The 23,344-nt window shown below is 46.9% G+C and overlaps 1 protein-coding gene and 1 long non-coding RNA gene across 2 annotated transcripts in view; one reads left to right on the plus strand and one right to left on the minus strand.

Moving 5' to 3' along the window:
• ALDH2 (aldehyde dehydrogenase 2 family member) overlaps positions 1-23,344 on the plus strand; it is a 36,649-nt gene that overhangs the window by 1,202 nt on the left and 12,103 nt on the right. Inside the window, exons 2-7 of the mRNA XM_083514291.1 lie at positions 8,421-8,525; positions 13,145-13,285; positions 14,277-14,356; positions 16,850-16,961; positions 19,224-19,352; positions 20,306-20,419. Coding sequence (XP_083370417.1) covers positions 8,421-8,525; positions 13,145-13,285; positions 14,277-14,356; positions 16,850-16,961; positions 19,224-19,352; positions 20,306-20,419 — 681 coding nt within the window. The remainder of the gene's footprint in view (positions 1-8,420; positions 8,526-13,144; positions 13,286-14,276; positions 14,357-16,849; positions 16,962-19,223; positions 19,353-20,305; positions 20,420-23,344) is intronic.
• On the minus strand, positions 17,734-18,842 carry LOC310712024. The gene is made up of 2 exons (XR_014528738.1): positions 18,656-18,842; positions 17,734-18,216 (listed from the first exon to the last, which is right to left on the minus strand). It is a non-coding gene; the product is annotated as an uncharacterized lncRNA (long non-coding RNA).

A 23,344-nucleotide genomic window follows, 5' to 3' on the forward strand; every position in this document is an offset into this window, starting at 1 on the left:
CCCATGCGTGTGTGAAAAGCCCTGATTTCTAGCCAGATGAAAAGTTTCTCTCTTTTGCCCTGGCCTTTTCCTCTTCTGCTAGATACTGTATTAAGAAACATAAAATGTAGCATTCGCAGGGAAAGGAAGAAAAAAAGGAAGGAACGCCCCTGTCTCTCATTCCCTCTTAATTAGGCAGTCATTTAAAGAGAGGAAAACTCGGGTTTGGCAATCCATCGTTTGTCTCGTGGAAACTTCTGCTACTTTTTTTTTAAGGTTGGCTTCAGGTGGAAATAATGGTGGAGGTTCCAGATTTCTACTGACCACACACCCGCACTCCCTCCTGAGGAATGCTGAAATTGTGATAAAGGAGTGGGAGCGTGCACAAAGCTTCCTGAACAATTGCACTTTCGCACGTGCAAAACACGTGCTCTGGAAACACACCCTTTTTTAAAGTGGCACCTGCAACAACATGTTGCAGTATGGAGTGCTGCAGCCATACCCTTTTCCAAGACGACACACCATGACATCCCCTTTTCTGATTTTTGCATTGCCCCCACAACAGTCAGCCAGCCTTGAGGTCCATGCTCAGTCCTCGTTTGGCTGCTTCCGGTTCCACCCCCCCTTTAATATCACTTAGTAAAGGTAAAGGGACCCCTGACCGTTAGGTTCAGTCGTGACCGACTCTGGGGTTGCGGTGCTCATCTCGCGTCATTGGCCGAGAGAGCCGGCATACAGCTTCCGGGTGATGTGGCCAGCATGACTAAGCTGCTTCTGGTGAACCAGAGCAGCGCACGGAAACGCCGTTTACCTTCCCGCCAGAGCGGTACCTATTTATCTACTTGCACTTTGACGTGCTTTCAAACTGCTAGGTGGGCAGGAGCAGGGACCGAGCAACGGGAGCTCACCCCGTCGCGGGGATTCGAACCGCTGACCTTCTGATCGGCAAGTCCTAGGCTCTGTGGTTTAACCCACAGCGCCACCGGTGTCCCATTAACATTGCTTGTCCTCCCCAAAAGGTTTGCACTTCTGCAAGCCTGCCGGTCCTCCTCTCCTCTGTCTGGATGGTGTAGTTTTTAGCTGTGTGAGGATCCACACCAGGGGTCAGCAGACCTTTTCAGCAGGGGGCCGGTCCACTGTCCCTCAGACCTTGTGGCGGGCCAGACCATATTTTGAAAAAATATATGAACAAATTCCTATGCCCCACAAATAACCCAGAGGTGCATTTTAAATAAAAGGACACATTCTACTCATGTAAAAACATGCTGATTCCCAGACCGTCCATGCGCTAGATTTAGAAGGCGATTGAGCCGGATCCGGCCCCCAGGTCTTAGTATGCCTACCCATGATCCACACTCATGGGTTTTGCAAATGGAGAGAATAGCTAACTACTGTCTAGAAACTTAATTTTGGGCCAGGGGCTTCTGGTTTCTCAGGAGGAGTCCTCCTTGCCACTTGCTTAGGCTGCTGCTTCTGTTTTCTCTGAAACTTCCTGACCTTAGAGGTTCCTTCCTTCTCCGACTCCCCAACCCTCCAGCAAGAGTGATTGGAGGATTCTGCCCCAAATCATTGATAGGCGTTGTTTGTCAGCCACAATTTCCCCAAAGAGCTCTATGTGGGGCTACCTTTGAAGGGGACCCGGAAACTACAACTAATCCAGAATGTGGCAGCTACACTGGTGACTGGGAGTGGCCACCAAGACCACATAACACTGGTCTGGAAAGACCTAAATTGGCTCCCAGTACGTTTCCGAGCACAATTCAAAGTGTAGGTGCTGACCTTTAAAGCCCTAAACGGCCTCGGTCCAGTATACCTGAAGGAGCGTCTCCACCTCCATCGTTCTGCCAGGATACTGAGGTCCAGCTCCGAGGGCCTTCTGGCAGTTCCCTCACTGCGAGAAGCCAAGTTACAGGGAACCAGGCAGAGGGCCTTCTTGGCAGTGGCACCCGCCCTGTGGAACACCCTCCTACCAGATGTCAAAGGAAAAAACTACCAGACTTTTAGAAGACACCTGAAGACAGCCCTGTTTAGGGAAGCTTTTAATGTTTGATGCATTACTGTATTTTAATCTTTTGTTGGAAGCCGCCCAGAATGGCTGGGGAAACCCAGCCAGATGGGTGGGGTATAAATAATAAATTATTATTGTTGTTGTTATTGTTATTATATGTTTTGTAGCCAATTGCCCTGACTAAGGCCATATGTACTTTTCAAGCGGTATGATACCACTTTAAACGGTCCTGGCTTGCCCCACAGAATTCTGGGAGTTGTAGTTTGTGCAGGGCGCTTGAGAGCTGTAAGGAGACCCTTCCCCAGTCTCTTCCCAGAGCGACAATTCGGAGTGTTTCCTGGAAAGAGGAATTGGTTGTTAAACCAACCTGGGAATTGTCGCTCTGGGAGGGGAATAGGGTCTCCTAGCAACTCTCAGCATCCTTTACAAACTACAGCTCTTGGGGGGGGGATCCATGATTATTCAAAATGGTATCAATAGCACTTTAAATAATAAATAATAATAATAATAAATTTTATTTATATCCCGCCCTCCCCAGCCGAAGCTGGGCTCAGGGCGGCTAACAACAATCAAAATAGTCCAACATTCTAAAACATTCATTATAAAATTAATTAAATCAAATTAAAATCAAATTAATGGCAACCATCAAGCAAAATTTTGTGCAGATTGCCAGAGGAGGGGGTCAGGCTGCGCCCTGACCAAAGGCCTGGTGGAACAGCTCTGTCTTGCAGGCCCTGCGGAAGGATGTCAGGTCCTGCAGGGCCCTAGTCTCTTGTGACAGAGCGTTCCACCAGATTGGAGCCGTGGCCGAGAAAGCCCTGGCTCTAGTTGAGGCCAACCTAACCTCTCTGTGGCCTGGGATCTTCAGGATGCTTTTATTTGCAGACCGTAAATTTCTCCGTGGGACATACCAGGAGAGGCGGTCTCGTAGGTACGAGGGTCCTAGGCCGTATAGGGCTTTAAAGGTTAAAACCAGCACCTTAAACCTGATCCTGTACTCCACCGGGAGCCAGTGCAGCTGGTATAGTACCGGATGGATATCATCTCGCAGCGAAGACCCCATAAGGAGTCTCGCCACGGCATTCTGCACCTGCTGGAGTTTCTGGGTCAGTCTCAAGGGCAGCCCCACATAGAGCAAGTTACAATAATCCAGTCTGGAGGTGACCGTCGCGTGGATCACAGTGGCTAGGTCAGGGCGAGAGAGATAAGGAGCCAACTGCTTAGCTTGGCGGAGATGAAAAAATGCCGCCTTTGTTATAGCTGTAATCTGCGCCTCCATGGAAAGGGAGGCGTCGAAGATTACACCCAAACTCTTAACGGACGATGCTGGCACTAATTGCATAATGTATGATGTGATGTTTTGGACTACAACTCCCATCAGCCAGCGCGTTTGTGCTTCCACCATCATGGAGCTGTGCTGGCTGGGGCTGATGGAAGTTGTAGTCTGGAAGGTACCAAGCCGAACTTGGCTGGCGCTTAGAGCATCTCGGAGGAGATGTAAGACAAGCTAGTTAAGACTTTGAATGGGTGTACTACTTATATAACATGATTTATTATCTACAAATAATCCTCCTTTTCTTCCCTTTCTCTCCCCCCCTTTCTTTTTTGAGCTGCTGGTGGACTGTTGAGGGTGTGGCCCCAACTTCTTTGACCATTTTATTCTAATCGGATTTTTGTTAACAGTTCTTGGTGGCGTGCCATGCTGTTAGCCAGAGAGAACTAGAAAGGTAGCCAGATTTTCCTGCACGGTGACTTTTCGTGTGTTGCCTTAGGGATTGCTGACGGGGTGCTTTAGAGAAAGTTGTGTGCACTCTGATCCTTGACCAACTCTTCCCTGATAAAGGGGAAAAAAAACCCACAGCAGTGCAAGCTTGTTACTTTTGCTGGCGGAGGGGTGGTCGTTGTAATTCTTGCATCCGTTCAGGAACGGAGTGTGCCTGGCAGACTGGTGACTGTGGGGGCAGAAAAAGGGAAAGAAATCAGCTCTCAGTGGGCAGTTCTGAATATCAACCACTGTATATTTTGCTCTTTCTGAGTGTTGTGATAGAGGACATCACATTTGTCTCCCAGACCTGAGGTTCTCACCTCTGTTCTAGAGGTTGATGGGAGGCTGTAAGAACATAATTCAATTCCAAGCACAATTCAAAGTGTTGGTGCTGACCTTTAAAGCCCTAAATGGCCTCGGCCCAGTACACCTGAAGGAGCGTCTCCACCCCCATCGTTCTGCCCAGACACTGAGGTCCAGCTCCAAGGGCCTTCTGGCGGTTCCCTCACTGCGAGAAGCCAAGTTACAGGGAACCAGGCAGAGGGCCTTCTCGGTAGTGGCGCCCGCCCTGTGGAACACCCTCCCACCAGATGTCAAAGAGAAGAACAACTATCAGACTTTTAGAAGACATCTGAAGGCAGCCCTGTTTAGGGAAGCTTTTAATGTTTGATGCATTACTGTATTTTAATATTTTGTTGGAAGCTGCCCAGAGTGGCTGGGGAAGCCCAGCCAGATGGGCTGGGTATAAATAACAAATTTATTATTATTATTATTATTATTATTATTATTATTATTATTATTATTATTACTATTACCTGCTGGATCAGGCCCATGGGCCACTGAGACCAGCATCCTGCTCTTACGAGATGCCTGCAGGAAACCCACAAGCAGACCTGAGCACCAGAACACTCTGTTTTCCTATGTCAGGCACCCCCAAACTCGGCCCTCCAGATGTTTTGTGACTACAATTCCCATCATCCCTGACCACTGGTCCTGTTAGCTAGGGATGATGGGAGTTGTAGTCCCAAAACATCTGGAGGGCTGAGTTTGGGGATGCCTGTCCTATGGTTTCCAGTAACAGACTCAGAAGATTGCTATGAATAAGTTAGAAATAGAAGAGAAATGCTTGAGGGCTGAGATCTGACATGGGAATACTGTATTAGAAAACTTTTCTCTGCTTTCTGCATGCATGTTTTTTATAAACTTCTATCCCCTCACCCTCTTACTCTAAATTAATTTATCTAGTCTCCATGGTGCCCCAGGCCATCAGCCCAAAAAGACTTTGGGGAAAACATGGTGGAGACATATAATATTGCAAGTAGTGTGGGCCCAGTAGACTGGCACATGTGCCTTCCTTCTGGGTCTAGTATAAAGTAAGCAGCATATGAGCGGCACACAAAACGCTACCAAACCATTCTACGTTCTAAGTCTTATATTAATAATCCAAAAATTGAGAGAGCTATGTACAAGATCTACTACCGAAGCCACAAACAGAAAACTCCTTCAAATTGTGTCCAAAAGGAAGATTCAGTCTTTAAAGTTCCTTTAGCCAGGCTTCTGTAGATATCAACAAAAGTAAGTTTGATCAAACGAAGTGTCAGGGATGTTGCGCTTAAGGGTTAGATATCAACGAGGATAAGTTTGATCAAATGAAGTGTCAGTGATGTTACGCGCAAGAGTTAGACAGCGTGCTGGCGTTTGTCACCTGTTTCGCCCATGAAGAGTCTTGGGCTTCTTTTAGTAAGTTCTCTCTCACGGTTCTGATATATTTATAAACATTCAAGTCCAAATGTTACATTTCCTCTTAGATTAAGCTACAATATTTACCGTATTTTTCGCTCTATAAGACACACCAGACCACAAGACGCACCTAGTTTTTGGAGGCGGAAAACAAGAAAAAAAAATATTCTGAATCTCAGAAGCCAGAACAGCAAGAGGGATCGCTGCGCAGTGAAAGCAGCAATCCCTCTTGCTGTTCTGGCTTTTGGGATAGCTGCGCAGCCTGCATTCGCTCCATAAGACACACACACATTTCCCCTTACTTTTTAGGAGGGAAAAAGTGAGTCGTATAGAGCAAAAAATACGGTAATTTATTTCTTCAGGAAATTCTCTCTCAAGATTTTGGTGTATTTACATACATTCAACTTCATATGCTAAGTAAATGAATAAAGGCTCAAGACAAGAGTAGATCTGGTACATCGCTCTCTCAATTTTTGGATTATTAATATAAGATTTAGAACGCAGAATGATTTGGTAGTGTTTTGTGTGCCGCTTATGTGCTGCTTACTTTATATTGGTTTACTACAAGACTTGCTAGCATAGGTTCCGTTCTTCAGTTCCCAGATTAGGAAGGTTGCGTAAGTAGATATGCACTCTTATCATGCGTCCTCCGTAATCTGCCTTCTACGAAACAAACAATCAGACTTCATCCTTGTTCATTGTAGAGAAAATGTTGATCTGGAATTTTTTTGTGTGAGTTATGCAGCACTTGGCAAGATACCCTGACCTCTCAGTTTACAGCCCCAGATTGTAAAAGTTTGGCTTTTGAACTCTTCCGCAGCTGGGAGCAGGAGCTAGCTTCTTCCCAAAACTTCCACCTTCCTTTTCGTCTCACTTTTGAAACCAAGCAGCTGACAAACAGTGTTTCAATTCCCAGAGTTCCCTGGGAGGAGGGATTGCTTGTTAAACCACACTGGAAATTGTAGCTCTGTGTTTGTTCACTAGGACATTTGGTCTAGTTATTGCATTAGTCTGAGATTTCTTTTTAAATCTGTATGAAAATTCATATGCACATTTTTCTTCAGATATGTCCTTAAATATGTATTTTATCACATAATCCGGGCAGTGAAATACACATTTTGAATGGATTGTGAAACAGGAACTGTATTGCCCAAGTCAGAGAAATGCAAATTCTAAAAGGTTAAGAGGTCCGTGTATTAATATACAAAGTGCAAATCGAGTTGGTTTAGTTAAGAATGCAGACCAAACAAATGCTTCCTGTATGTGTACAATTTTGTCAGCTGTTCGGAGCTGCTGTCAAAATGAACCTAGGACACACAATATGGGACCACCTCTCCTGGTATGCCCCGCGGAGGACCTTAAGGTCCACAAATAACAACACTTTGGAGGTCCCAAGCCTCAAGGTGGTTAGATTGGTCTCAACTAGGGCCAGGGCCTTTTCAGTACTGGCCCCGACTTGGTGGAACGCTCTGTCACAAGAGACTAGGGCCCTGCAGGACTTGACATCTTTCCGCAGAGCCTGCAAGACAGAGCTGTTCCTCCTGGCCTTTGGTTTGGACTCAGTCTGACCTTTGGTTTCCCTCCCCTTATGGTTTTGATTTATTAAAATGAGGCTGCATTTAAAATTGTATTTTAACCCATATTTTAATAAACAGGGTGTTGATTTGTTTGTTGTCGTCCCCTATTATGTTTTATTGTAATTTTATTGGTGTTAGCCGCCCTGAGCCCGGCTCTGGCCAGGGAGGGCAGGGTATAAATAAATTATTATTATTATTATTATTATTATTATTATTATTATTATTATTATTATTATTACCACCACTACTACTACAGTATTACAATATCTGGGCCAAATTGTATTATAACTAGCACTATGGGACAGCTGCTGGCATTTGAAAAGGGGCCACAAAGATTGCCTTCTCCCCCCCAAGCAACCGGGAAGATCGGGGCAGCAATTATCCTTGCTGTAAATGGCGGGTTGTATTTATTTTTATTGGCAAACATCTTAGCTATTTTTTTGTGTTGCAAGCTGTCAGGCATGCTTGGGCCACTTCTTATTTTTTTCCTGAATCAGTTACTTGTTTTGGAAGCGGGTATTGTCCCTTTTGCTACGCTCTGATAAGTGCTTATCTCTGGTTCTTATCTCTGTTTGTGCTGGGTAAATGAGCTGGGCGGCAGTTTCTGAATCAACGGTTGCTGTATGTATCAAAGGTTTTTCATAAATGGCTAAAGAATATTAACACCTAGGGCAGCAGCTGTTTTGAATAGGCCAATATTTCTTGCTCTCTTGCTTTCTTTTAATGCTTAAGTTCAGGCCACTTCTTGAAATTTCTTTCGTTCAGGGTAGTGCTTGAGGGTCCACTTCAGTATTTGAGCATCTGTGGGTCTTCGTTTACAGTGGGGTTTACGATAGGGACGCAGGTGGCGCTGTGGGTTAAACCACAGGGCCTAGGGCTTGCCGATCAGAAGGTTGGCAGTTCGAATCCCTGCAATGGGGTGAGCTCCTATTGCTCAGTCCCAGCTCCTGCCAACCTAGCAGTTCAAAAGCACGTCAAAGCGCAAGTAGATAAATAGGTACCACTCCGGCGGGAAGGTAAACAGCATTTTCGTGCGCTGCTCTGGTTTGCCAGAAGCGGCTTAGTCATGCTGGCCACATGACCCGGAAGCTGTACTCCGGCTCCCTCTGCCAATAAAGTGAGATGAGCGCCGCAACCCCAGAGTCGGCCATGACTGGACCTAATGGTCAGGGGTCCCTTTACCTTTTATGGGGTTACTTCAGGAGGGGAATGGCACTCCCAAATCTGCCCCTCAACACTAAGGTTCCGCCTAGCTGTGTGTTGGTTCCTGAAGCATCGATCTCTTCGCCGTCAGCTGTCGCTGTGAAGCGTTTGCGCCCCGAAAGCTTACAGTCCACGTTTTCAATTTCAGATCTTCATCAACAATGAATGGCACGATGCAGCCAGCAAGAAGACATTCCCGACCGTCAACCCGTCCACAGGGGAGGTTATCTGCCAGGTTGCAGAAGGAGACAAGGTACCACATCAGTGGGGTCAGGGGAAATGCCTGTCCCAGTTTGTTTATGCTTCGTGTCGCCTTTGCCAACCCAGTCTCCTCCAGATATTTTGAAAAGCACCAGGTTGGCAAAGGTTAGCAAGTTGGAACAATAGCAGCTGCCTTTAAATGGAATCAGACCATCTAGTACACTCGGGGGGGCCAACTCTCAAGAGACTGCAATCTACTTTCAGAATTATAAACTGGCAGTGATTACCCCCATTTTGGGGGGGTTCAGCTCAAAGTTGCTGAGCTTTTTTAGGGGAGGAGAAGAGCCCCGGTTTTTGGGAGGTTAAAAAATAAGCTTTTTTGGGGGGTTCCACTTTTTGGGAGGGTTAAAGGCATGGGGAAAAGGGGTAAAGTCACTCACAAAAAGATTGCACAGAGAAAGCTCCGTCTTTGAGAGATCATACAACCATGGAGGGGAGGCAGGCGTCAGTTGTAGCGATGCTACGGAAAGGGAGCCAGAGCTCTACCAAAACCTCATTGGGATCTACCAGTAGATCACGATCAATCTGTTGGACATCCCTGTAGTACTGGATTGTACTATCTGTATTTCGGCCTCGCCCCTGGCACGTGGTAAGAATAATATCACAAGTCTTGTTGCAAAACTGACTGTTAAGGTACCGTATTTTTCGCTCTATAACACGCACCTGACCATAACACGCACGTAGCTTTTAGAGGAGGAAAACAAGAAAAAAAATATTCTAAACGAAATAGTGGATATATGATTTTTGTGGTTCATGCTGTGACCACAGACATGTGATCTGACAGTGAGTTTGGAGTAGCCCAATGCAAAAATCCTGAGGATCCATGTGGATCCATGCTTTGTAACCACGGAGGAGGGAAGGAAGGGGAACCATGGATCCTCTGCTCACGACTGCAGCAGATCCCCCCCCGCCACCCGCAGGCATTCGCTCCATAACACGCACAGACATTTCCCCTTACTTTCTAGGAGGAAAAAGTGAGTGTTATGGTGCAAAAAATACGGTATTTACTATTATTTCTTATTTACATCCTGCCTTTCTCCCAAGCTGGGATTCAAAGCGGCTTCCCACAGTTAAGAACATCATTATAAAATATAAGTAGTTGAAATAAATAAATTTACGACCAGCAATTAAAACCTAATTTTCCCTGACAGCTGTGGTTAGCAGCACCTGCACCTCAGTTTCCAAGGACCTGTCTGGGCAGAAATGTCTCAGCCTGCCAGTCTGGCCTCTCGTTGGAAGAAATCCCACAATCTGGGAGCAGACACAGGCAGTGGCGTAGCGTGGGGGGTGCAGGGGGGGCCGGCCGCACCGGCCGCAACATCTGGGGGCGCGCTCGCACTCGCAGCTCTCTGCCCCTACCTGGCTCACTCACTCTCTCTCACTGCAATGCTGGCTGTGTGAATCCGATCCGAGCCGCCGGGTCGTCGCCCACTGTGGAGGGGGTGGGTGCCAGGCGTGCGGTGCGGAGAGAGAGCGAGGGACTATCTGGGGGAGGGACAGTGCAGCGGCCACCCAGCGCAGCGCTGAGCGCGGGAGAGAACCACACCAGACCAGACCAGGCAGCAGCAAGAAGAAGCTGGCAGCGGCGGCAGGTTAGGGGTTAGGGGGCGCAAATTACTTGCCTTGCCCCAGGTTAGGGGGCGCAAATTACTTGCCTTGCCCCGGGTTAGGGGGCGCAAATTACTTGCCTTGCCCTGGGTTAGGGGGCGCAAATTACTTGCCTTGCCCCGGGTTAGGGGGCGCAAATTACTGCCAACCCACGCTACGCCGCTGGACACAGGAAAATCTCTTGTGCCACCACCAGCCGTTCCTCTGATGTTGACGCTCACTAGAAGATCTTAGCCCTCAGGCAGGTTTTTATGAGGAGATACAATCTCCCAGGTAGCTTGGACTCAAAGAGTCACGTGGCATCTTTAAGTTTTATGGTTCTTGGTACTTTTGAGGGCTTTGATTTAGTCCTCTGCTTCCTTCTGCTTAAATGGAGCCTTGGCAAGTTCTGGCAGATTCAGGAGCTTGTTGCAACTTGGCGACCCTCCTTTTTGCAAGGGGTATGTGCCCTTAATAAAGATACTGGCCTACAATGGCATTTGGGGTCATATCAGTGTGTCTATTCCTGTATTTTAAGCTTCCGTGAGCCTATAGGAACAGGTAGAGCAGCAATTTACCACCTAAGGGCTTGCCGCTTTCTTCAGGTTCTGCATCTCTGCCTCTCGATTACACCAAACCTAACTTTCCAGCAACATAGAAACCGTCTGATTGTCTGGCCTTAATCAGAGATTGCGAAACAAACAGGCTGCTCCTGGCAGACGGCCACACACAGAGTAAACATTTCCTTGTTTTACCAGGGCACCGGCCTTTATACGGCTGCGCTTTGGCAGCACATATGTGGCTGTTCCTTTTCACATGGTAATGTTATATCTGGGCAGATGCTGGGTTAGCAAACAGGAATGACACAGCAAAAACTGTACAGCACCCAGGAGCTTGTTCCCTGCAGGCAGCACCCAGGGAGGAATAATTAACTGCGTAGTATCTGGCCAGGAAGAGTGAGCAAGCAGGAAGAGTGGGGAGATCTGTCAGTCTGGGCTTCTCTCAGATTCTCATTTTCCTAAACTTAGGAAACTGCATCAGCCTCAGTTAAGAAAGAAAAAGGTCTCTGAAAAAGGTATCTGAAGAAGTGTGCATGCACACGAAAGCTCATACCAAGAACTAACTTAGTTGGTCTTTAAGGTGCTACTGGAAGGAATTTTTTTTATTTTGACTATGGCAGACCAACACGGCTACCTACCTGCAGTTGTGAAAGTTTGTCAGTGTTTTATTTTGCATTTCTCCTAACACACACATTTTTGTCTGCAATCTTGCCCACACATCTTATTTGCAGGCAATTCTTTATTATTATTATTATTATTATTATTATTATTATTAGCACTACTACTACTACTACTGTTTATTATCTCACCTTCTAAACTACCATTTCTAGGAAATTTGCACATGAAATGATTAAAAACGGTTTAAAACACAAAAAACAACAAATCCACTTAAAACAAGGCTCAGAGGTCCTCAGTTTAACGGCAGCTGCTACAGGTTCGGTGGACTTTTCTGACATCAGGTTGTTTCAGTCCTCTGGGAGGAAAATTTACAGTGGTACCTTGGGTTACATACGCTTCAGGTTACAGACTCCGCTAACCCAGAAATATTGCTTCAGGTTAAGAACTTTGCTTCAGGATGAGAACAGAAATTGTGCCCCGGCGGCGCGGCAGCAGCGGGAGGCCCCATTAGCTAAAGTGGTGCTTCAGGTTAAGAGCAGTTTCAGGTTAAGAACGGACCTCCGGAACGAATTAAGTACTTAACCCGAGGTACCACTGTACTGAGATGATAACAAAGTAGAAGAGCAATGCAAGAACCATTGCATCAATACTGACAAGTCCATATAGTAGCAGTTGGTGTTGGACTAGGACCTGGTAGACCAGGGTTCAAATGCCTGTTCGGCTGTGAAGCTCACTGGGTGAAAAATTGTTACAGTGGTACCTCGGGTTAAAAACACTTTGGGTTACAGACTCCGCTAACCCGGAAGTAGTACCTCGGGTTAAGGACTTTACCTCAGGATGAGAACAAAAACCGTGCAGCGGCAGCGGGAGGCCCCATTAGCTAAAGTGGTACCTCAGGTTAAGAACGGATTCAGGTTAAGAAAGGACCTCCGCAAAGAATTAAGTTCGTAACCAGAGGTACCACTGTATATAAAAAAAGCTCTCTTACATTTTAGAGTTGTTGGATCTTGTAGATAAGATGGTAGGAAACATTCTTCTGAGAGACGTAATTTTCCTTAGTGGGCAAATGGTTCTGTCGTTCGATACCAAAGCGCATGGATGGGGAACCTGAGACTCCACCTCCAATGGCTGTTGGACTCCACCTCCCCTTACCACTACGCAGTGTGTGCAGGAGTCAGGGGTGATGGGAGTTGTAGTCCGGCAACATCTGGAAGACCACAGGCTCCCTGTCCCTCTCACAGAGACACTGCCTCAGCGGATCTCTTGCTTTCCTGAGACCTAGACTTGATGCCCTCACCATGGAAGAATGGGAAGATGCTGTAGACTAGCTTGGTGTCACCACCAGCCGTTCCTCTGATGTTGACACTCACTGGAAGATCTTAGCCCTCAGGCAGGTTTTTATGAGGAGATACAATCTCCCAGGTAGCTTGGACTCAAAGAGTCACGTGGCACCTTTAAGTTTTATGGTTCTTGGTACTTTTGAGGGCTTTGATTTAGTCCTCTGCTTTCTTCTGCTTAAATGGAGCCTTGGCAAGTTCTGGCAGATTCAGGAGCTTGTTGCAACTTGGCGACCCTTCTTTTTGCGGGGTGTGTGTGTCCTTAATAAAGATACTAGCCTACAATGGCATTTGGGGTCGTAGCAGTGTGTCTATTCCTGTATTTTAAGCTTCCGTGAGCCTATAGGAACAGGTAGAGCAGCAATTTACCACCTTAGGGCTTGCCGCTTTCTTCAGGTTCTGCATCTCTGCCTCTCGATTACACCAAACCTGAATGAGCAGTTCTCCAGAGTCTCAGATCTGCTTGCGGATTTGCCTGCTCATTGTGTCCCACCTTGATTCTCTTCCAGGCCGACGTAGACAAAGCTGTTCAGGCAGCCAAAGAGGCGTTCAAATTTGGATCTCCCTGGAGGCGGATGGACGCCGCCCACCGGGGCAAACTCTTGCACCGCCTCGCTGATCTGGTTGAGAGGGATCGTGCATACCTGGCGGTATGTTTTGAACTTTTTTCCCCCAGGTGCATTCTCCTCTTTTCCTCTTTTGGATCCTTTCTCTTCTTCTTCTTCTTCATTGAGTTTATATACTGACCTACACCTGAAGGTCTCACTTTTGGAAGTGCCTAGTAGCATCTGTTTCCTCAAAACAGGAACAGGCAGTGGGGTGGGAAGAATCAGACAAGAGGCCAATCTATTTCAGCAAGTCTCACAATGACCCACGAGGCGCCTGCGTGCAAGAACGCTCTCCCCTCATCCGCGTGCCCCAGAAATTGGTATTTAGAGGTCTGCTGCTTCCGATCCTCAAAGTAGGTTGTAGTCATCTGACATTGAAATTCTACTCAATATTCATCCAGAGTAGATTCCAATGTATATTTAGCAGAGTAACAACTTAAACGCGTTGCAGGATTCCCATAAAATAGACCAGAGGCAATTATATTTCACCCAGCAGAGCTTTACTGCTATTGAAGGCAAATGAGCATAATGGTCACAAATCCAATACATTCAGGATTGGCACTGTCCAATAAGAAATCCAGTTGCAGCAGACTTAACTTAAAGCTCACAATAACTTATAATAAGACTAAACCTTAACACTATATACAGAACACCACACCAGACAGAAAAGAGATAGAACGAGAAAATGTAAAACCCAAGCTCCTTCTGGCCCTACTATTATAGTCAGCATGACATTGACAGAAAGAGATAACAGAACCAATTTAAACCAGCTGTACTCAGCTTCTCTGGAGGAATAACCCAAACAACATGAAGTCTCTGCTTGTTTTTTTCACACAGAGAAGCTTCCAGAACCCTCTGGAATTAAGTCGAATATGAAAGCTCTCTATACATCCGATCAATAGTGTCTGTACTAAGAAATGCAAACTGACACCATCATGACTAGTAGCCATCGATAGCCTTATCCTCTCAAAAATTATCTGTATCCTCCTTGAAAGCAATCAAAGTTGTAACGCTGATTTTCGTTTGTTCGCAGGCCCTGGAAACTTTGGACAACGGCAAGCCATACTCGATCGCCTATCTGGTGGATTTAGACATGGTTGTCAAACACCTGCGGTAAGGAGGCGTAATCGTGCAGGGGCTTGTATTATATGACACTTTGGGGCCTCTTTCAGCTATACCATTATGTGATTCTATGTAGCCCTGACCGTTAAACAGGCATGGGAGGAACATGAGAGCATTGGAGTTTGGTGTGTCTGTCCTGCACAAACCTCATGGAAGTAAAGAGGAATTGCACAGGAGCTGTTCCTGGTGTGGTGTGTGCGCTCAGCTGCATTGCTCACAGTTTTGTATAGGTTCTGGAGATAGTTTGGAGGTTAGCTAAGAAATAGACTCCTGGTGTAGCTGTGAATAGCTGTTATTCCTTAGTGCTTTCCCTAAGAACCGGTGCTACAGACCAGCTCAACTCTTGATTTCAGCAGACTCTTGGTTGCGAACAGTCACTCACATGGGATGAGTCTGATCTTTATGCATTTATACTGGCTCATTGAAAACAAAGTTAAGTATATATGCCTGTTGACAGATAAGAGTAATAAAAGTCAATAACTGCACTATGGAAAAAACCAGTGTAAGCGCAGATGCCTATTCACGGATCAGAAGAAAAGAAAATTAATAAGGCAATATGGAACGCAACAGCTGTATTTATTTTGTTCTGTATTATAAAATTCAATGAATGGTCTCCAGGCTTTACCAAAATCATCTGAAACGCTGTGTGCGTGCGTGCGTGCCGCGCTCTTATTTTTTTAAAAAAGGCCCAATGATTTCAATCACTTCAGTCTTAATTTATTTGCTGTTGCTCTTTTTCATTCATCCATTCTTAGGGAATTGTCAGTGCTCCCCCAATACTTTCTGTCCTGAGTTTTAAGATCGTCAGGGAGGCTCTGCTAGCGGTGCCATAAGTGAGCGAGGAATGGGGAGGGGGCCCTGGGGACACATGCAGGGTCTTCTCTGTGGTGCCTCTCCACATAGGAACTTCTCCTGACTGAGATTTGATGGTCTTCCATGCTGTTGATGTTTGGGCATCGGCTTAAAGGTTCTTTATTTTGCCAAGCCTTTGGTAGTTATCTGAACACTTTTACAGGAATGGCATTGTCTTTGGGAATTGTTATTGAATTATAAAGGTAAAGGGACCCCTGACCATTAGGTCCAGTCGTGGCCGACTCTGGGGTTGCGGCGCTCATCTCGCTTTACTGGCTGAGGGCCGGTGTACAGCTTCCGGGTCATGTGGCCAGCATGACTAAGCCACTTCTGGCGAACAAGAGCAGCACACGGAAACGCCGTTTGCCTTCCCGCCAGAGCGGTACCTATTTATCAACTTGCACTTTGACGTGCTTTCGAATTGCTAGGTTGGCGGGAGCAGGGACCGAGCAACGGGAGCTCACCCCGCCGTGGGGATTCGAACCGCCAACCTTCTGATCAGCAAGTCCTAGGCTCTGTGGTTTAACCCACAGCGCCACCAGCGTCCCTGTTTTTGAATTATACATTGTTCTAATTGCTTTATGCGATTGTATTGTGTTTTAGTATGGTTAGCTGGGTGGGGTATAAGAACATTACACGAAGAATTAAAACAATAGGCCTGTCAATTTCGCAACAACTTGTGAAGAGCCGGCTGGATCAGGCCAAACTGGGCCCATCTAGTCCAGCGTCCTGTTCTCACAGTGTCCAACCAGATGCCCCAATGGGAAACTGGCAAGCGCATAGCTGTCAACGTTTCCCTTTTTTTAAGGGAAATTCCCTTATTTCGAATAGGATTCCTCGCAAGAAAAGGGAAAAGTTGACAGCTGTGGGCAAGCAGGACCTGAACACAAGAGTGCACTCCCTCCTGCAATTTCTAGCAACCCTTGCTGCCTCTGACTGTGGAGGCAGAGCTTAGCCAACTGGGCTAGTAGCCATTGATAGCCTCCTGCAGAAGAAGGGCATTCCATTGTTTAACTATGTCCTGCACTGATGTCTATGGAGTGTGTGTGTGTGTGTGTGTGTGTCAAACTGATGTGATACCCCCACGGAGGACCTTAAGGTCCATAAATAGCAACACCCTAGTGGTCCCGGGCCCTAAGGAAGTTAGATTAGCCTCAACCAGAGCCAGGGCCTTCTCAGCGCTGGCTCCAGCCTGGTGGAATGCTCTGTCTCATGAGACCAGGGCCCTGCAGGATCTGATTTCTTTCCGCAGGGCCCGTAAGACAGAGTTGTTCCACCCGGCATCAATTTGATTCCCCCTCTTTCTTTTCCTTTCTCCTTCTGTGATGGAACTCCTATTTGGGGACTTCCCTGGCTTTTTTCTGGCCCATATAGGACCAGTCTGGAAAGTTAGCCTTGGTGAAGACTTGACGTTTTCATCCCCCCATAAAAAGTTTTGGATTTGAGTTTCCATTGAAATGAGGCTGTATTTTTATATTTTGATGTTTTAATGTTGTCTTTTAATCTTGTTTTTAAGCTGTATTTCAATCAATTTGTTTTTATATCGGTTGTTAGCCGCTCTGAGCCCGGTCTTGGCTGGAGAGGGTGGGGTATAAATAAAATTTATTATTATTATTAATTGTTCTCCGTCAGGTACTATGCTGGCTGGGCTGACAAAATCCAAGGGAAGACCATTCCTCTCGATGGGGACTTCTTCACCTATACCCGTCATGAGCCAGTGGGGATCTGCGGACAGATCATTCCGGTAAGTAAGGGCGCTGCTGGAAGATGGAAGCAGGTCTGTCTCCAGAGCCAGGGAAGCCAGAAGACTTTTGTGTTCTGCTCACTGCCTCCTCTAGGTTTGGGCACCATGCTCACCCTGTCATCCCACTCTCCCCCCCCCCAACACACACAAGCTCCTGTCAGTGGGGAAAGAGGAAGGAGGAGTTTTTAGAATCATAGAATCATAGAGTTGGAAGAGACCACAAGGGCCATTGAGTCCAACCCCCTGCCAAGCAGGAAACCCCATCAGAGCACTCCTGACATATGGTTGTCAAGCCTCTGCTTAAAGACCTCCAAAGTAGGAGACTCCACCACACTCCTTGGCAGCAAATTCCACTGTCAAACAGCTCTTACTGTCAGGAAGTTCTTCCTAATGTTTAGGTGGAAATCTTCTTTCTTGTAGTTTGGATCCATTGCTCCGTGTCCGCTTCTCTGGAGCAGCAGAAAACAACCTTTCTCCCTCCTCTATGTGACATCCTTTTATATATTTGAACATGGCTATCATATCACCCCTTAACCTCCTCTTCTCCAGGCTAAACATGCCCAGCTCCCTTAGCCGTTCCTCATAAGGCATCGTTTCCAGGCCTTTGACCATTTTGGTTGCCCTCCTCTGGACACGTTCCAGTTTGTCAGTGTCCTTCTTGAACTGTGGTGCCCAGAACTGGACACAGTACTCCAGGTGAGGTCTGACCAGAGAATACAGTGACACTATTACTTCCCTTGATCTAGATGCTATACTCCTATTGATGCAGCCCAGAAGACTTTTTAAAAACACTTTTCTCCTTCAGTGTTTGCCCCAGATGTAACTACAGGGGTACCTCGGTTCTCGAATGTACAGTGGTACCTCTGGTTACATACGCTTCAGGTTACAGACTCTGCTAACCCAGAAATAGTACCTTGGGTTAAGAACTTTGCTTCAGGATGAGAACAGAAATCGTGCTCCAGCGGCGCAGTGGGAGGCCCCATTAGCTAAAGTGGTGCTTCAGGTTAAGAATGGACCTCCGGAATGAATTAAGTACTTCACCTGAGGTACCTCTGTAATCCATTCTGGAAGACTGTTCAACTTCTGAAACGTTCGAAAACCGAGGTGCACAGGGCTGGCTGCAAGTTCATTTGGAAAAATGGAAAAACACGCAGCAGAAGCGAGGCACGTTCGAAAACTGAAGCAATTACTTCTGGGTTTTTGGCATTCGAAAACCGAAACATTAGGCTTCTGAGACGCTCGAAAACCGAGATACCTGTCAGGGAACTGACATCGGAGCAGAGTGGAGAGGCTAGGCTCCCAGCTTCTGCCGGAGAGGGAACCAGTAAGGGAAGAGAGAGAACGTCCTCTGGGGAAAGAAGTCCAGGTGACACCAGGAAGAAGGGAGAGGCAGAGAGCACTTCGGAGGGGAGGCTCCGAGACTCTTCCAGTGAAGTAAGTAAGGAGAGTGGAGGACCACCGATTGGCATGCCCACTCTGCGCAGAAGGCTTCCGCGCAGAGAGGCGAGGAGAAGGTTGTCCGTTAAGGAATTCTTATGCTGGAGGAAATTTAGGAGACACCCACTGACGGGTTCTGCCAGCGACTGAGCAGCAGCGCAAAAGGGCTGCTCAGTCAGGGAAAGACGCAACCACCCCAAGCAGTTTGGAACAGCTGGAGGTTTACACACAAGCAACCCCAATTCCCATGATAATACCACTGTACTTTGTTAGGTTTGTCATTATTATTATTTTTTATGCTGTCTTTTTTCCATGCTGTAAGCCACCTTGAGCATGGTTTTAACCATGGAAAGGAGGCATAATAAATAAATAAAACGATGTATGCAGGCATGTACAATGGACACTTGGGTTGCGAATGTGATCCGTGCAGGATGCACGTTCGCAACCTGCAGCGTTCTCAACCCGCGTCTGCGCATGAGCGGGTTGCGATTCGGTGCGCATGCGTAAAGAGCGATTTAGCGCTTCTACGCATGTGTGACCACCGAAACCCGGAAGTAACCCGTTCCGGTACTTCCGGGTTTTGGTGGTCCGCAACCCGAAAAAACACAACCTGTAGCGGCTGTAATGCGAGGTATGACTGTACTCTCAGGGACTTTACCCACTCAGCTCTGTATTTCCTGGGCAGCGCCCTCATATCCCTTGTGCCACCTACTCACTCTTTCTCACTGTACATAAATAAAACGTGTGTCCGTCCGTCCCCTCCCAGATTCCCTCCTCTTCCTGTGTTTCCTCGATGGTGATCTGGTCCCTTTCCCTTTATTGCAGTGGAACTTCCCGCTGCTGATGCAGGCTTGGAAGCTGGGGCCTGCCTTGGCCACAGGGAACGTGGTGGTGATGAAATTGGCTGAGCAGACGCCTCTGACTGGCCTGTACATGGCCAGCCTGGTCAAAGAGGTGAGAGAGGTCTCCGGGGTGACTATAGGAATAAACACTGTTCAAAACAGAACATGTTGATATGCTTAGACTAAAGGAGTAAAGTGGAAAGGGTAAAACCAATTAGGATGCGGTAAGGAGATTAAAATTCAATAACATAAAGATTGCAATGAGAGTACTGATTTTTTTTTTTGCTTATACATTTTTATTAATTTTCATTGATTATACATAAATACAATCTAGATTACATAAGTTGCATATAACATAGCTGTTACAAGAGTCATATATATGGTACACAGTTATTTTAGGCTCCACCAAGCCTCAGACTTCCCTTCACTTTATTGGTAAGTATCAGATAATTTCTAAAGTTACGTGTTTTATCTCCTGAGAGTACTGAAATTAAAAGTTAATGAGGTCAAGGTGTGGTGGAGGGGAGTGATAGGGTGGGGTGATGGGAATTCACGAGGGGGGGGGGAGGATATAGGTTTATATATGTTTATGACAGTGTGTTTTTTTCTTTTGTATTGGAATGGTATCTCACCCTTTTATGCAGTATGAAAATTTAATAAATAAAAATTTAAATGTTAAGAGAGAGGTCTCTAGGGCTGCCACTCTCTGCTTCGTTCTTCACCCTTCCTTGTCCTGCTCGCTGACTCGGACGATGCGTGAGCTCCAAACTAACCCCTTCCCCTTCTTCTCCTTGCCTGGGTGCTCAGAAGACATGGAGGTGCTGAGTTCTGAGCAGTGGCGTAGCGTGGGGGGTGCAGGGAGGGCCCGGCCACACTGGGCGCAACATCTGGGGGTTAGGGTTAGGGGGCGCAAATCCACGGGTTAGGGGGCGCAAATTACTTGCCTTGCCCCGGATGCTGACAACCCACGCTACGCCACTGGTTCTGAGCACCCTGGCAAACCTTTGATTTTTGGAACGGACAAGACTATTGTGAAGATTTTCACTTGTCTTTATAAACCTGCAGGCTGGATTCCCGCCCGGCGTTGTGAATGTGATAACTGGCTACGGGCACACTGCAGGGGCGGCCATTTCCTCCCACATGGAAGTGGATAAAGTCGCCTTCACTGGCTCCACAGAGGTGAGGAATATCTGCATGTACGAATCTTTCCCTTTTCTCCCTCCCTTCTGAATGGTGTAGGATAGGTCACACCCTGTGCCAGATCTGTAAAGTAGACAATTATTTTAATGTGCTGTTTCATTTTGAAGTGCATACAGTGGCACCTCGGGTTAAGAACTTAATTCGTTCTGGAGGTCCGTTCTTAACCTGAAACTGTTCTTAACCTGAAGCACCACTTTAGCTAATGGGGCCTCCTGCTGCTGCTGCCCGCCGCTGCACAATTTCTGTTCTTATCCTGAAGCAAAGTTCTTAACCCGAGGTACTATTTCTGGGTTAGTGGAGTCTGTAATCTGAAGTGTATGTAACCTGAAACGTATGTAACCCGAGGTACCACTTGTTTTGGACTTTTACTGATTTCTTTCTTTTTTTAAAAATAAAATTACAGTCGTACCTTGGATCTCAAACGCCTTGGCCTCCCGAACAGATCGGCTTCCAAACTATTGAAGCCCGGAAGTGAATGTTCCGGTTTTCGAACGATTTTTGGGAGCCAGATGTCCAGCGTGGCTTCTGATTGGCTGCAGGACGCACCTACAGCCAATCGGAAGCCATACCCTGGTTTTCGAACGGTTCGGGGAGTCGAACGGACTCCCGGAACACATTCTATTCAAGAACCAAGGTACGACTGTATTATACTTTGAAATATGCCCAAATCATACTTTGTGTAGGTAAAATGACCTTCAAGTCTAATAGTTCCTAAATTTGCATTGTAAGAAACCACAGGAGAAGGAGGGTGCTCTTGTGCTCAAATCCTGTTTGTGGGCATCTGCCAGTCCCAGTGGGGCATCTTCTTGGCCAGCATGAGAACAGGATGATGGACTAGATGGGCCATTGGCCTCATCCAGCAGGCTCTTCCGATGTTCTTCTAAACTGTTCTTTTGTTGAAAATCACAGAACGGTTTGTGCAAATGAAACAACGAGATACAGTGGTGCCCCGCAAGATGAATGCCTCGCAAGACGGAAAACTCGCTAGACAAAAGAGTTTTCCGTTTTGGAGGTGCTTCGCAAAACGAATCTCCTATGGGCTTGCTTCGCAAGACGACAATGTCTTGCGAGTTCCTGCTGGTTTTTTTTCCATCCCCCCCCTTTTTCTAAGCCGCTAAGGCACTTATCAGCTGATCCGATCAGCAGATAAGCCGCTAATAGCGCTAATCCGCTAATCCGCCAATGGGCTTGCTTTGCAAGATGAAAAAACCACTAGACGAAGAGAATCACAGAACAGATTCTTTCGTCTTGCGAGGCACCACTGTACAGTTACCGTATTTTTCGCTCTATAACATGCAGATTTTTTCTCCTAAAAAGGAAGGGGAAATGTCTGTGCGTGTTATGCAGCGAATGTGTGGTCCCTGGAGCCGAAAAATAAGGCAAAAATCAAACCGCGCTTCAGGGAGAAGGGAGCTCCGTGAGAGAGAAAGCTGTTGCTTTCCTGCATTCTGCCTCAGGGTCTTACTGCCCACCCTGCTCTGTTTCGTTGCTGTGTTTGCTCAAACGGAACAAAGAGCAGGGAAAGCCCCTCCCCTCCAGGCAAGTAGAGAGGAAAGCAGAGCGTCGCTCTATCCTGTCCCTGCTCCGGAGGGAACAATGTTTGTGAAGGGAAGAGAGATTACAGGTTCGGCTTAAAATTCTGATTTGACTTCCTGCTTTTTGTTTTTGGAGACACACAGCATTCAAATATGCTTTCTTCCATTTAAAAGGATGAAATCCTTAAACAGTGGCTGGCTTGTTTGGGTGGGTGGGGGGAAACTTTTGTCTTCCTTTCCTCACGTTATAGCCCTCTCCTGCATTCTTAGCCTTCTGTGTTTTTCCTTCCCTCCCCACTTAAAATGTGGTTACAAAGCATGGATCCACATGGATCCTCAAGATCTTTGCATTGGGTCACCCCAAATTCACCATCAGAGCACACAGCATGTCTATGGCTACAGCCTGCCCCCCCAAAATCACACACCCATTGTTGCCTGGGGCTGCAGTGGTGCAAAAACGTGGTTACAAAGCATGGATCCACATGGATCCTCAGGATCTTTGCATTGGGTCAGCCAAAATTCACCATCAGAGCACATAGCATGTCCATGGCTACAGCCTGTCCCCCCCAAAAAAAATCACGCACCCACTGTTGCCTGGGGCTGCAATGGTGCAAAAACGTGGTTACAAAGCATGGATCCACAGGGATTCTCAGGATTTTTGCATTGGGTCACCCCAAATTCACCATCAGATCACATGTCTGTGGCCACAGCATGAAGCACAAAAATGATACGTCCACTGTTTCATTCAGAATATTTTTTCCCTTGTTTTCCTCCTCTAAAAACGATGTGCGTGTTATGGTCAGGTGCGTGTTATAGAGCGAAAAATACGGTATATCCAGTGTAATATTAACGTAAGGTAAAGGGACCTCTGACCATTAGGTCCAGTCATGACCGACTCTGGGGTTGCGGCGCTCATCTCGCTTTACTGGCCGACGTAGGGAGCCGGTGTACAGCTTCCGGGTCATGTGGCCAGCATGACTAAGCCGCTTCTGGCAAACCAGAGCAGCGCACGGAAACGCCATTTACCTTCCTGCTGGAGTAGTACCTATTGATCTACTTGCACTTTGATGTGCTTTCGAACTGCTAGGTTGGCAGCAGCAGGGACCGAGCAACGGGAGCTCTCCCCGTCGCGGGGATTCGAACCGCCGAGCTTCTGATCGGCAAGTCCTAGGCTCTGTGGTTTAACCCACAGTGCCACCCTCGTCCCTTAATATTAACCTAGCAACATACAATTAAACCATTGGTACAATACATAATCACAACACAGAAAGGCTGCTACAAGCTGCCACAGGCTCTTTTGGAGTGCAGTGAGGCCAATAACAACCCTGTGTTCCTATGATTTTAGAATTTCGCAGATCAGTTGGTTTAC

Source organism: Podarcis liolepis, assembly GCF_965112155.1.
Source record: "Podarcis liolepis genome assembly, chromosome: 7".
In the NCBI taxonomy this organism is placed as follows: Eukaryota; Metazoa; Chordata; class Lepidosauria; order Squamata; family Lacertidae; genus Podarcis; species Podarcis liolepis.